The following is a 14,889-nucleotide window of genomic DNA, read 5'->3' as shown; positions in this document are numbered from 1 at the left end:
CCAGTTTGGTACAGATCTTCTGACAGATGCCCGTTAATAGACAGTATGATGTCATATGTTTTCTAAGTTTACATTTTAATTTTTCATTCTTCTCCAGGAGTCAGAATGGGAAGCTTGGGCCTCTTCCTTCAGTCTGTGACATCAATAGTGTTTTCGTTCTCCATGGATTACCTGGTGAAGACATTTGGAACGCGAATCGTCTACCTGTTTGCGGTTTCCTGCCTCCCGGTTGCTTCAATAATCACATGCTTTTCCCATAATATTACAGTGGTAATAGCATCCGCTGCTATGACAGGCATCCCATTTTCTGTACTGCAGATCCTGCCATACACTCTTACCTCACTTTATCATCATAACCGACAGGTAAGTCATCACATCGGTGAAGTCACCCATGTATAATGCTCACACCTACATTTCATTGTATGCAGATACTGTATACCATGTTCTCCATCAGCTTTAGAAAAATGGAGCCAGTTTTCTCACAGAAATGGCACATATCAGTTGCTTTTCCAGATTTGCGATCTCTATACTCATCTCCATGATCTATCAAGTTACATTACAGCTGTTATTTTTTATCAGATAAGCAATGGCTACAACTTGTGTGAGACACATTTAAAGGGAGTCTGTCACCACAATTTGTACCTTTGTCTTTTTGTTTGGATGTTCACCAGGGGCAAAAACAGAGTTTTATTCAAGTGTAAATGAGGGCTCGCAAGTGCCCAGGGGCGGCGTTCGGGCTGTAAGTACCCAGGCCGGTCTATCTTCTTAGCTTGCTTGGCCCGCCCTGTAATCCAGTGTACTGGCCGCTATCCCGCATGCGCACTGCATGGAATGATGCTGCTGCCCACAATGGTCATCACAGTGCGCATTTTATAATGTAATTCACGGCACTCAAGATTAATGTGAATAAAGTAAACTTTTTTTTATTTGAAATGCCACTGGTGGTTGTCAGTTATTTAGGCCAACGTTTCGGTCCTCCCAGACCTTGTTCACGGCCTGTTGATTATAATGACACCAAATCAATATATGACAATAAAATACGTAAACAGAAACACAACCATATAGAGGCAAATCTACAGATATATACATATATACACGGTATACTATAAGGCTACTTTCACACTTGCGTTCGGGGTTCCACTTGTGAGTTCCGTTTGAAGGCTCTCACAAGCGGCCCTGAACGGATCCGTACGGCCCCAATGCATTCTGAGTGGATGCGGATCCGCTCAGAATGCCTCAGTCTGGCACCGTTTGGCCTCCGCTCAGCAGGCGGACACCCGAACGCTGCTTGCAGCGTTTGGGTGTCCGTCTGGCCGTGCGGAGCCAAACAGATCCGTCCAGACTTAAATTTAAGTCAATGGGGACGGATCCGTTTGAAGTTGACACAATATGGCTCAATTTCAAACGGATCCGTCCCCCATTGACTTTCAATGTAAAGTCTGGACGGATCCGTCTGACTAACTTTCAGACTTAGAATTTTTTCTGAAATATAATGCAGACGGATCCGTTCTGAACAGATCCCATCATCTGCATTATAGGAGCGGATCCGTCTGTGCAGACACCAGACGGATCCGCTCCGAACGCAAGTGTGAAAGTAGCCTAATACAGTCTGCATGCATGTATAAAAAATTACATATTCTGATCATGGGGTTGTCATCACAGAAATAACTAGAAATAACAGAATATAACAGTGTTTCCCAACCAGTGTGCCTCCAGCTGTTGCAAAACTACAACTCCCAGCATGCCTGGACAGCCTTTGGTTGTGCGGGCATGCTGGAAGTTGTAGTTTTGCAACAGCTGGAGGCACACTGGTTGGGAAACACTAAAATATAAGATCAGAACATGAAAAGACATTTATGATTATTTTCTGATAACCTCGAGCAACAGTGGACATCAAAGAAAATCAAGACATATCAAAATTTTATAGCCAGATTATGACCTCTATATAGAGGTAGAGAAACAGGAGAATATCAAATAATAAACCTCTGCAGAGATTCATTCAATATACCAATATGTGTACAGACCACAATGGGTTAAATCAACCGGAATTAGTACATCTATTTATGTGCCACGCTCCATGTAGTATATCCATTGACTATCGTTCTATTCAGCTACAAAGTATCGCAGCAATAAGGGGTCCAGATAATGGAGTATTGCAGCACATATATAGAGAACCAATAAAGTATAAAGCATATAGTTACCAGTAGCATGTACATACCTCTGAGTAGTCCTGACTAAAGGAGAGTGGCGTTGTGCTAAGTGACATGCACATATCCGGTATTTATGCAAAGCCTGATCTCGCGATGTTTCGGGAAACCTCATCATCAGGATGTCCGCATACGCAGTTGCAATAGCGGAGGTCCGATCATGTGATTGCGATAATGTCACATGGCTATACCGTAGTATTTGAATATTCATTAAAAAAAATCGCAACATCCGATCCAAAAGATCTGAAAATCCGATAAAATCGGAAACTCCGATCCAAAAATCGGAATGTCTAATCAACAGTAAGAATTGAAATGTTAGAAATCGGTAGATCCATGTGTATACTATTCATTCAATATGATCGATATTAACATCGGAGGTCAGGTTTCATGCTCAGATCCATAGACAAAGTGTAAAAAAAACTATGAATATGCGAAGAAACTATGGATATGCAAAAAGTATGGTTAGTTAGATACATTAGTATGTTAGTCTAATAAAATTGCGTTGATATATTAGTTCATTAGACTACCAGGCATGGACAAGGCATCACAGTTACATAAAAAGTCCTACCTGTATATAGGGTCATTTAGTCTGTGGATACCATAAATAAAAAAGAAAGAAGAAAACCATTATAGTATCATTGTATATAAAATTCAAAGTCCCAATGGGGACAATGTCCTAAGTTCATGTATCCAGTAAGATTCACGTTTTTGGAGTAGAAGTTTTCGATTTCCCCCCTCGACGTGATAAAGGGATATGTTCAATTATTTGAAACCGTAATTGACTGATATGGTGACCGGCTTGAATAAAATGATGGGGTATGGGGAGTTCAGACTTGTTACAGTGTATGTCAGCCTTATGCTTACTAATGCGGTCTCGCACACATTGGGAAGTCTCCCCAATGTATGCGAGGCCGCACGGGCACTTGATGAGATAAATAACAAACGAGGTAGTACATGTGAAGAAACCTTTTATATTATATGTTTTACCCGTGTGTGCAGGGCCGGCCTTAGGTGTTCAGGCGCCCTGTGCGAGCTAACCTTGTGGCGCCCCCCCCCCCCCCAAAAAAAAAAAACACTGCTTGGTGCTGGCATCATGGCATAGGCTGGCTGACTATCCAACCAAGTAGTTACCAGCCCGCACACCCCAAAGGCCGGTGTAATGTTATACTTCCCTACTTCGTGAGATCTCCCTACCCTCGTCACTTCCGGTCGCACCGGACATGACGTGAGGAGGTGTGCAGCGCCACGCAGGCGCACAACGACAGGTTAGGGAAATTTCACAGCAGAGTGCGCATGCGCCAGGAGCCTCGCCGGCGGTTAGGGTAGGGAAAAACTATGGGCCAGTGCGCAGGCGCAGTGATCGGATGGATGTTCTCAGCTGGACACCGGCCGACACTGCGCATGCACCGGGAGCCTCACCAGCGGTTAGGGAAGGGAAAAATTACGTACGGGCCAGTGCACCCGCCTCCTGTATTTGTATTACAGGTCAGTTATCTTCATTGGTGGCGCAGTGGCCTCAGCCCCTACCCTCCTCCTCCCATCTCTCTTCTTATTGGCAGCTGCGGGGGCAGCAGGCAGGTCAGACACAGGGGAGGAGGAACGAATCAGGTCAGACAGGGGAGGGCGAGATGGAGGGGGCGTCCCGAGGGAGAACACAAGTGCAGCCTCGCCTGCCGCATATTACATTGCGAGCTGTCGGCCGCCCAGCGCCCCTGTTGCTATGGCGCCCTGTGCGGCCGCACAGCCCACACACCACAAAGGCCGGCCCTGCGTGTGTGGATGTGTAAATGTGTTCCCTTTCATAACATGGGTATATTGTACACAATTCAAGCAAGGGAAGGTGCCCATTTTTGGATTGGAAAATACAGTCTGTCTTGGTGGAATTCTCTCAAATGCCAATATCTGCTTTTATTAAAGTGTCACGTAGGTTTCTTGGGCATTCTAACGGGACTGTTGAATTCCTTTATATCCGGGTAAAATCTACCTAGTAGCAGCCAGTTTTTCTGTATAATCCGTTGAATTTTGTGTACAAAAGGGTGATATGTCACCACTAATGGAAGTCTAGGTAAAGATTTGTTGTAGTCGTGAAGGTCTCGGTTCAAGTTTTCCTTGAGTGATCAGTTTATTCTCTTTTTGTAGAAGACCTCGTGGATAACCACGTGCTTCAAACTTATCTGACATTTCCATCAGTCGTTGATGTTTCACTATAGGGTCACTTACAATTCTCGATACCCTAGCGAATTGTGACCGAGGTAACGATACCTTTGTATTCTTACGATGGCAGCTAGAATACAAAAGTAGCGTCTTTCGATCCGTCGGTTTAGTATAAATGTCTATTCTAAGGAAACCACTGGAATCCTTGGTCACGAGGTGTCAAGGAAATGAATAGTGGTTTCATCAATATGGGCAGTAAACTGTAGGTCTTCAATCACATGATTAATATGTGTATAGAAATTGTGGAATGATTCCCTATTTCCTGTCCAAATACAAAAAACTGTCAATAAATCTACGCCATGTTAATGCATAGGCTCGAAATAATGGATGTGGGTATATGTGATCCTCTTCAAACTGGGCCATGAAGAGGTTGGCATATGGGGGGGCCACATTTGCCCCCATTTTCCTACCCTTCTTTTGGATATAATAATGATCACCAAAGATTAAAAAAAATTGTAAACAAAATAGTCCAATTCAAAAGGCCTGTTGAGCATTAGTAAGGCGCATGCGACGGCAGAATATCAGCGAGTACACTGGATGATGTAAGAGGATTACAGGGCAGGCCAAGCAACAGGCTGGGGAGGGGTTATGTGAGAAGAAGGCAGAGCGGCCTGGGCACTTACAGCCTGAACGCCGCCCCTGGGCACTTGCGAGCCCTCATTTTTGCCCCTGGTGAAAATCCAAACAAAAAGACAAAGGTACCATTTCACTGATCCTATAGTGCTATGTAAGTAGTCTATAAGGGCAAATTGTGGTGACAGACTCCCTTTAACTTTTCCACTTGGGTGCAAATCTAATTAGGTCAACCGAAAAATGTATTTTATCGGTATAGTTAAAATTCAGGTTGCTATAAAGACGGTGTATTATTTATCAGATGTTTTGGAGATGGCATCTTGCTATAAACTTACAGCAGTTTTCCAAGACCAAGAAATTTAGGTCAAGGCAGAGAACAGAAGAAGCGTTACTCTTTGTATCTTGCACTGTAGCGATGATGTCCAGCAGTGGCATCCCCAACTATCCCACCTGCCTGCTGCAGCCACTCGCTGGTCTCAGTGGGCACATGGAGCAGTTGGACATGTCCATCACTGCACAGAGACAAGTTTTATTTCAGCGTTAAAGTGGCCCTCCGGCTCAAAAACAATTCACGTTCCTCCTCCTTATTTTATTAGTCGCAGGTCCGCTAATTCTTGGGCTCCTCTTCTGCCTTCCAAGATGGATGCACCGCTTCTCAGACTACCCGATACACGCTGTGCATTGGTAGCCCAAACCATTTCCTACTTTGTCCTGCCTTGCTCTTGGATTGGCGAGCACTGTTCATGTGAGTAGTGCTGGGCAAGGGTGGCACGAAGTTTCATGCCTTGAAATGCACAGTACGCATCAGGCAGTCTGTGAATCTGTGCGGCCATCTTGTAACCTGGGAGTTGACCGATCTGTAGCTAAAAAGGATGAAAAGGAGGGCACCATATTAGGTGCATTTACAGGGAGTGTTATAAATGTTAAATTACTTGGGGTTCTGGAACCCCTTTTAAGAAACTTTGAAATGTAATCAGTTAGAGCTGGATGAAATTAGCGCAATTTCAATCAAGTTTCATTTGATATTGGCAACATCAGTAGGAGGAATGCCTTCTTTAAATATCCCTGAATAAGATCGAGTGCCTTTGAAGTGTCACTAACTCACTAACTTAAAAAAAAAAAAGTTATATAGAATATAGTGGGCACTCAATACCTGTAGCTACATATAGGGTACAACACATTTATTTATTATTATACAATATACATATATATAACTCAATAAAATTCTAAAAAATGGCAATTAATATACTCATAAAAGTTGCAATTAATATATTCCTAAAAAATTCCACTCCTATAAATTTATATCCTGTGTTGAAAGTTCATATGTCAAAGTCCGTATGCTGTATTAAAAATTCCTTTAAGGATTTGCCACATCAATTGGCGATAAAAAGGTATTAAATTATAGTGCAGTTCACTTGATGTGCTGTATACCAAAATTAGTACGGATATACGGGGTAATGTTGAATAATTCCAGGGATGGTATAATGCAGTATATTGACGGTACTTACTGCGTTAGTCCACTCTTTTTATATCTCTGACCGTAATGGCGTCCCACTACAGATCAGGTCACTCACCCTTCTTCTTATGGGTTATGGCGTGTATCGCTCACCAGTTCGTCCCGATGTCAGTTCCCACATTCATTCAATGGCGCTCTTCCTGCTTGAGTTCAGCGTCCCACGTGTAGTGTCACGTGATCGGAGCTTTAACACTTTGTGACGTGATCTCTGCTTTGTTCCAGAGGCGGTACCAACCTCTATGCGGAGAATCACTCGCAGGTGCTGTGGGCAGTTTTTTTGGAAACAGTCCTTGTTGGATACTGACAATAGCTTTTAAGATGCTGTACAGTTTCTTCTTTAACGCTGGGATCTCATCCGCTATCGCTATACGCGTTTCGGGGTTCCGTACCCCTTCATCAGTAGCTGGTTTATGAGATCCTTCTCCCTTCTTTAAATACTGTTATAAGTTCCGCCCCTTGTTCTAATTGAGGTTCTCTCCAAAATCTGGTTAGGAGGCTCTAAAAATCGGAGTAGTTGTATCTGCCTTTTTTCGCATGTGTATATATTCGCATATAATTTTCCATGCGATTTTTTTGAGAAATTTTTCGCAATTTTTTCTTTCATTTTTTAACTTACTATAACGGTTATTCATGTTCACAGGATATTATTCGCAACTTACTAATTCTTCCTATTCACAGACATGATTAGTATCCAATATTCAAAGGTTTATAAGTATTTCCTATCCTAGTTCCGCCCCTTGTTCTAGAACCTCAATTAGAACAAGGGGCGGAACTTATAACAGTATTTAAAGAAGGGAGAAGGATCTCATAAACCAGCTACTGATGAAGGGGTACGGAACCCCGAAACGCGTATAGCGATAGCGGATGAGATCCCAGCGTTAAAGAAGAAACTGTACAGCATCTTAAAAGCTATTGTCAGTATCCAACAAGGACTGTTTCCAAAAAAACTGCCCACAGCACCTGCGAGTGATTCTCCGCATAGAGGTTGGTACCGCCTCTGGAACAAAGCAGAGATCACGTCACAAAGTGTTAAAGCTCCGATCACGTGACACTACACGTGGGACGCTGAACTCAAGCAGGAAGAGCGCCATTGAATGAATGTGGGAACTGACATCGGGACGAACTGGTGAGCGATACACGCCATAACCCATAAGAAGAAGGGTGAGTGACCTGATCTGTAGTGGGACGCCATTACGGTCAGAGATATAAAAAGAGTGGACTAACGCAGTAAGTACCGTCAATATACTGCATTATACCATCCCTGGAATTATTCAACATTACCCCGTATATCCGTACTAATTTTGGTATACAGCACATCAAGTGAACTGCACTATAATTTAATACCTTTTTATCGCCAATTGATGTGGCAAATCCTTAAAGGAATTTTTAATACAGCATACGGACTTTGACATATGAACTTTCAACACAGGATATAAATTTATAGGAGTGGAATTTTTTAGGAATATATTAATTGCAACTTTTATGAGTATATTAATTGCCATTTTTTAGAATTTTATTGAGTTATATATATGTATATTGTATAATAATAAATAAATGTGTTGTACCCTATATGTAGCTACAGGTATTGAGTGCCCACTATATTCTATATAACTATTTAACTTTCTTGTGTGGTTGGGGTGAACCGCATTTAGTGTGAGCACCTGTTCATGATATCAGGAGGGGTGAGCTACTATATATATACGATTTAAAAAAAAAAACATTTTTGATGCATTATAGAGCGATATAAAAAGTTTTGATTGGTGGGAGTCAATCAATCTCCCACCGATCTCCAGAACAAGGAGAGAGAAATGCGTAACGTTTAATTTGCTCTTGCTATGCTTTAATACAGAAACAATCTTGCTAAAGGCTAGAACTCACATGTTTAATAATAGTAACACCTATAAGCTAGAATAATATAAAATATACCGTAATTACAGGAAATATACCGTAATGTAGATGGTATCAACTACCTGTAAATCCTATGGGAAACAATTTAAATCCTACTGAATACTTAAATAGGGACAGTACTTTCAACAGACTTTGCATAAATCAATAGTGCAAGCACATATAGGAAACTTAATAATATTCCTGTTTTTCACTTTTCAGTCACTCTTCCATTCCTGTACTGATCATTCATTCTCAATTGACAGCCTTTTCTTCACCTCTCTGAGGGTTCAGGTTATATGCTGACTATAGAAGTCTATGGAGAGGGAGGGGTTAGGAGAATCGGTGAGCTTCTGGAGGGAGACAGAGGCACAGACAGTGTTTTTATCTCATCCCAGTGCTGGATTCATAACTACACCACTACAGGATCACTCATGAAATTTATCCACTGGTCCCACCAATGTGTTAAAACTGCCCTGTACATAAGTTGTCATTTAACACATTTAAAAGGATGGATCCTCTGCAAGGTGTCAGTCGAATGAACAATTAACTAGGGAGAGTGTAGAGCCATGCAAGATACAGAGAAGGTGCTTTAGCAAACCATGTGCACACAGCGTGGACTACAGGTCAGGAAGCGTGGTTATTGTATATGGGCAGGAATTCCTGGTAAACACCTTAGTGGGGGGCGGGGAGTTAGCGTGTTTGGCCAGCAGACCGTATTCTATACTCGATGCCCACCGATTGGGTAGGAACTTGGAGTCCCCAAGAACTCTCCTGATAAGAAGCAATGGTATGAGGCAGGAACTAATAAGAGGCGCAATTAATCACCAAGCCCATTGGCTTAAGATTATTGAATGACCCAATGAGGGAGGAGTTACACATGCTAACTAATGCGCTAGATGACAGAGTGCCAGACTATTCTGTTGCCACACAACATGTCATGGGCACATGATGATTACTGCATCCATGTACCTTCATAGTAATAGAAAAGAAAGTCTTGCCATTACCGGTACCTTCCTGGTAACAGTCTTTGCTTTTCTTTACTCATTTCCTTCAGACGTCCCCCGATTAGTCAGCCTACACTGTGTGGAAAAGGGTCATACATGAATCGATTCCTGCATGGGTTAACCCTTCTCAGGGAGGTGTATCCATGACAAGGATTTTCTAAGTAGTAATAAAGAGTCAAACAACCTTGACTGAGTACAGGGGAAAGCAGCCGTATATGCTTGAAACTTATCTCTAGATCAAGTATTATACAATGCCACTGAACCTTGGAAGACGATTCCATTTTTTGGTACTATTTTTGCATATGGATACTTGTGATAAGTTTGAGCCTTTAAGAATAATGAGAAACTATTTTAAATGGTGTTTTTTAGGACTTTATTATTGATGACCTATGCTTAGGATAGGTCATCAATATCAGATCGGTGGGGGTCTCCCAGCACCCTCGCCCATCAGTTGTTTGTAGGAGCCACAAGTGAATGGGAGAGAGCGGCAGTAACCAGGCACAGTGTACAGAGCTCCTGCAAACATCTGACCAGTGGTGGTGGTGGGTTTGACTCTCAGCATTGATGTTGATGATTTATCCTACGTTTAGGCGATTCTCAGCCTGTGTAAAGGGCTAGAAATCCTCTAGCTCTAATAGAATCGTTCCTGTTTTTGACGTTCACCTCCATTTATTCTCTTGTTGAATGTATTTCTCCATCTTCTTATCTCTCTTCATTTCCTGCCTTCTGATTGGTTATTCTTTTCTCCTATCCTGCTTACCTTGGAAGGCCATCTGCTCATGGACTACAGAAAAGCTTCCTTCTGTTCTGTAAGTTTTTCACCTCTTGCTCTGAAGCTCATTTTGCTTACTGTAATACCTTCTTCTACATGTCACGTTATATAGAGTACATATTTGTGCCTATGGTTTTTCATATTATTGTGATATTTTGCTTCAATCATTTGCTTTCCGGCCATGTTTTACTTTTTCTTGGTGCAAAAAATTATTGTAATGTAATTGTATTTACCAGATATGAAAATGTTTATCTTTTCAACAGGTGTTTCTCCCAAAGTATAAGGACGTGGCTGAGGAGGAGATAAAGGAAAAAGAGCGAAAGCCTGGATTCATGGAAGATGCATCAAATAATAATAGTGTTGCAATGTTTTCCTCACACTCCCCAACTATGTGCATTGGTCCCTCCTGTGACAACTCTGTCATGGTTGGAGAACCTACTACTCCAAACAATGGGATATGCTTGGATATGGCTATACTAGACAGTGCCTGTCTTTTGTCTCAGGTGCTCCCCTCCCTAGTTATGGGCTTCATCGTACACATGACACAGACGGTGACCGCCTACATTGCATCAGCTGCAGCTTTTGGTTTGATAGCTATATATTTCTCCAACAAAGTTGTCTTTGATAAAGGTGATATATTAAAGGTTACCCCTCTATAGGACCATGGACATTTTAATGTTTGACAACAGGTACATTATTTATTTTGTAAATTAAACCACTATATTTCCCAGGGTGGATTTTTCACCAAGACATCTTTCCAAAATCCTGTTGCTGTTTTATTAGCAAGAAATGGTTAACTCTGCCTTGTTGATTTACTTAACTGATAGTATTGAAAATGTGCAGTCATGTGATTCCTCCTCTCCATTCATTTCTGATTTGCATTTGTTACACTTAATTTGTTTAAGTAACAATATACGTCTTGGGAACTAAATGTGGCCCTGGAAAAAAAACATAAAAGTGGCCCCGTGTTGCAGGTGGGTCGGCAGGTGGGTCCAAATTGACAGGAGGCAAGGCAACATAATTAGGCAGAGCCAGCAATATCATGGTGCAGAGCAACATACCACCCAAGCTAAACAAAATACTGTAGTGCAGTACAAAATACTGCCACCTGTGCCACAGTATTGAAGTATACTGCTGCCCTGAAGATGTCAATACAGTTGAATTCAGGAGGGCACCTGAAGCTGCTGGCCAGGTGCATAGGAGAGAATCAGATCATTATGTACCCGGCTGGCGGCCGTGAAGAGGGCTTGGGTGGACCTCCTAGGCATCGGCCCACCGGGAAATTTCACTGTAAGGCCCATATGGCCAATCTGCCCCTGCTTCGTGGTCTGTCAGCACAGATATCACACCTGCAGTGGTGGTGTACTTACATCTTTGGTTATAAAGCTAATTTTATAACTCAAAAGAGGTATACTAATTTCCTGGAAAATAATTTACATAATATTGTATTCATTTGGTTACAACAATTCTTGAGTATGTAAGCTGGTTCACGGAGAACACCGACTGCACACATACCCATTGATTTTAATGTGTGCATTCACACATCCGTGTTTTAGCACGCTCTACGGGTTTGTGGTTTTAGCATGGAAGCATGCCCAACTTTTGTTCTTGTTTACGGATCCATCGCGCTCATTATTCTAATGGACCCAACACAGACGCCATCAATGTTTCGTCTGTGTTTCACAGGCCAATTAATTTTCAACTGTGCAGTGTCCATTAAACATGGATGATGCACAGAGAGCAAAAAAAAAGCATATATGGTCCAAACACAGATTTTTTTACAGATAAGTCACTAACCCTATTATCATAGATTACATCATGGACACGGACGTGTGAAAAAGGCCTTACTCAAGAAACCGTGCAGCCACTAACAATCATTTTGTTGGTTCATGTGGTTACAGGAAAACTTGGGTAGCCAATTAAAGGGGTTATCCAACATTATATCAGACCTCAAACCGTGGTGGGGATCATAGTTACCTGGTCCCTGCCGCTGGATTCGGTATCTCACTCCACAGCCGACTCTTCATCTCCCTGGTGTGGTTATATCAACATCTTGTTAGTGAGGGGCACGTGATCTGCTCCCCTTGCTTCAAGACAAATGGTCATGTGATGCAAGGGGAGCAAGTCACCACAGCTATTGGCTGCAGAGGTCACATGTCAGCAGGATGTTAATATCAGGGAGATCCCGAGCCAGCTGTGCAGCGATAGAGACCTAACCCTGCAGTGGGGACCAAGTAAGTATGATCACCTCCATGGGTCGGCCACTCAGGGAGGTCTGATATAATGTTGTATAACCCCTTTAACACTTTATTTGAAAACCCTGTCATATGGCATATGGTTTCATCCAAATGTGGCTGCTGTGACAAGGATGCCTGGCCTAAGTACTCAAGAAATAAGTGTTAAATTAATACAATATTATATCAATTATTTTCTAGCATATTCAGGTTTTTTTTGGCACAGTGTGTAAACCTGGCCTAAGTCATGTTTAAGGCCACATTCAAAGGGTCTGTGTTGATGCTGTATATGGCGTAACTATAAATGAATAGGCCCCACAGCAAAAAAAATTACGGGGTCCCCCAGCAACTTCGCAACCCTCTCCTCCCATGAAACCACCACTCTTGTGGCTAGTCAAGATCGCTTTCTCAGATGAGACCCATCAGCCACTCCATCCATTTCCTACAGTGTTGCCTTATATAATGTAATGTTAAAATACTGCTGAGGGGGCACTGACAAATCTTTTAGTCATCCTCCTGGGCGTGCCCCTTCTGAGTTCGGGCCCCAAAGCATCCACTTCCCCTGCTAACCCTATAGGTACGCCTCTGTCTGGTCCAGTTTTTGGCATAAAATGTAAGACTTGCCAATGGACCTTTCATATGGGCATATAAATGAAGTTTTTTGTACTGGTAATATATTTTGACAGTTGGTTACTAAATATTTTATGGTTATAGAGTTTTTCTAATAGTTGTTTAAAAAAAATATTGCAGAAACTGTAATTTATTGTGATAGTGTATATATAAAAATAAAATAACATCCATCCATAATAGCAAAGATAATATTTTACAATATATTAAAATGAAGGAGGATATATATATATATATATATATATATATATCTGTTCTAGAAGTTATTTATTTAGTTTTTTTACAAAAAAATTATGTATTCTCTTCTGAAAACGAGATTACCTCAAAGTGAACTTGAAGATTGTTTGTACTGAAAGTGACCTCAAAACCAGTAAATTATTTGACTGGCTTACCCTATGGCCCAGATTTACTAAACCTGTAGATGTTGTAAACTTAACCTATCTCTTCCATCTCCCTCCCGCTTCGCTTCCCTATATACAAACACGTTCGGCTTGGCGGAACGTTTCTGTATATACTATGGGCAGAACGGAGAAAACCGCTGCTATACACTTCTGGCAGAGGCTTATCTCCCCGGACAACCAATATCGGGAAAGCTCCATACACGTTAGCCTGGGTTCACGTCCAGTGCCCTATGATTAACGTATACGTTGGGGGGGGGAGATGCAAAAACCTAGCACACCTCTGAGTCCGGTAAAACAATTTATATGTTAACGTATACATTTTTTTACAATGGAAATCTAGGGTGAACAGATGCTACTCTATGGCATGTGTATGGGGCATGCGCTAACATGTATGTTTTTTTTCTGTATATATGTATATGTAAACGTGATGTGAACCCAGCCTTAGTGTGTCGGCCGTTCTCGGCAGGATTGGCCGACAAAGTATAATGTATAGCTAGCTTTAGAGCTGTAATAAATGATGTACGGGACGTGCAGAACATCCACCGGCCTGATTACACAGTGACCAGCCAATGCAAACTGCGTCTCGGAGGAACAATTGCTTCTGCAGACGTTCCTCCCATAATCAGTTTCATTTATTATTGGCAGCACATCCCTGATTGAACAAGGAGATGTGCTGCCAATAATGGGGCAGCTTTCATCCTGATAAAAGAAGTGACAGCCTGCCTAGACAAAATGCACCAGTGGCTCAGGCTGGGGGATAAATGTGGTGAAGGGTAGAAACGTTAAGTCTATATGATCTACTAGAGTGTGGCGCATTGTGGCTCAAAGTGGGGCATGTTAGGCCCATGTCCCTCTCCTGCAAAGCTTGTGGCAAAATTGTGTCAATTTGCACCACTTTTTAGAAAGATTCTAGGTGAACTGCAGGCACATTAGTAAATCTGGGCCAATCTCTTTAAAATGTTTTGACCTGAATTTTACTTTGTAAAGGTAACAGATATGAAGGTTATTTAATGTGTTTATATTCAAGTAAAAAAAAAAAGTATACTGTATTTTTCTTAAATCCCAAATTGTAATTTTATCGAAGTGTATGTTTTCCAAGATCTAGAAAAGCGGCGACATTCACCATATGTCGAAACTTTTGTGCTTTATTCTTTTGAAAAACAAAGTGGTCAGGGATGCGGGTGACACGTGGCAGTGCCGGCTTTTATACACGTTTGTGTACGTGTACATGTGTAAAGTGTATGTTTACCTTGAAATGTTATTAGGATATTTACAAATAGAACTAATCTGTATGAAAACCTCAGTATTTAAGTACATGCATTGTATAGAGCCCAGAGCTGCATTCAGATCTTTTCTGGTTGCTACTGGAATAATCACACTCCAGCATAATGCAGTAGGCCTGTGGTGAACTGCATTCTGGGAAAGACTAACTCTGATACCGCACGGTGCCTTGT

The 14,889-nt window shown here is 41.8% G+C and overlaps 1 protein-coding gene across 3 annotated transcripts in view; it reads left to right on the top strand.

Annotated features, from left to right (window-relative positions):
• The window catches only part of LOC122933439 (solute carrier family 45 member 3-like), a 54,504-nt gene extending 41,159 nt beyond the window's left edge, over positions 1-13,345 (top strand). For all 3 annotated transcript variants that reach the window (XM_044288434.1, XM_044288435.1, XM_044288436.1), the window contains 2 exons: positions 98-363; positions 10,437-13,345. In XM_044288434.1, the coding sequence (XP_044144369.1) occupies positions 98-363; positions 10,437-10,832 (662 nt within the window). In that variant the 3' untranslated portion in view covers positions 10,833-13,345. The remainder of the gene's footprint in view (positions 1-97; positions 364-10,436) is intronic.
• The last annotated feature ends 1,544 nt before the right edge of the window (positions 13,346-14,889 follow it).

Source organism: Bufo gargarizans, chromosome 3 (genome assembly GCF_014858855.1).
Source record: "Bufo gargarizans isolate SCDJY-AF-19 chromosome 3, ASM1485885v1, whole genome shotgun sequence".
Classification (NCBI taxonomy): domain Eukaryota; kingdom Metazoa; phylum Chordata; class Amphibia; order Anura; family Bufonidae; genus Bufo; species Bufo gargarizans.
The sequence above is the reverse complement of the archived record's forward strand: the minus strand, read 5'-3'. Positions and strand labels throughout refer to the sequence as shown.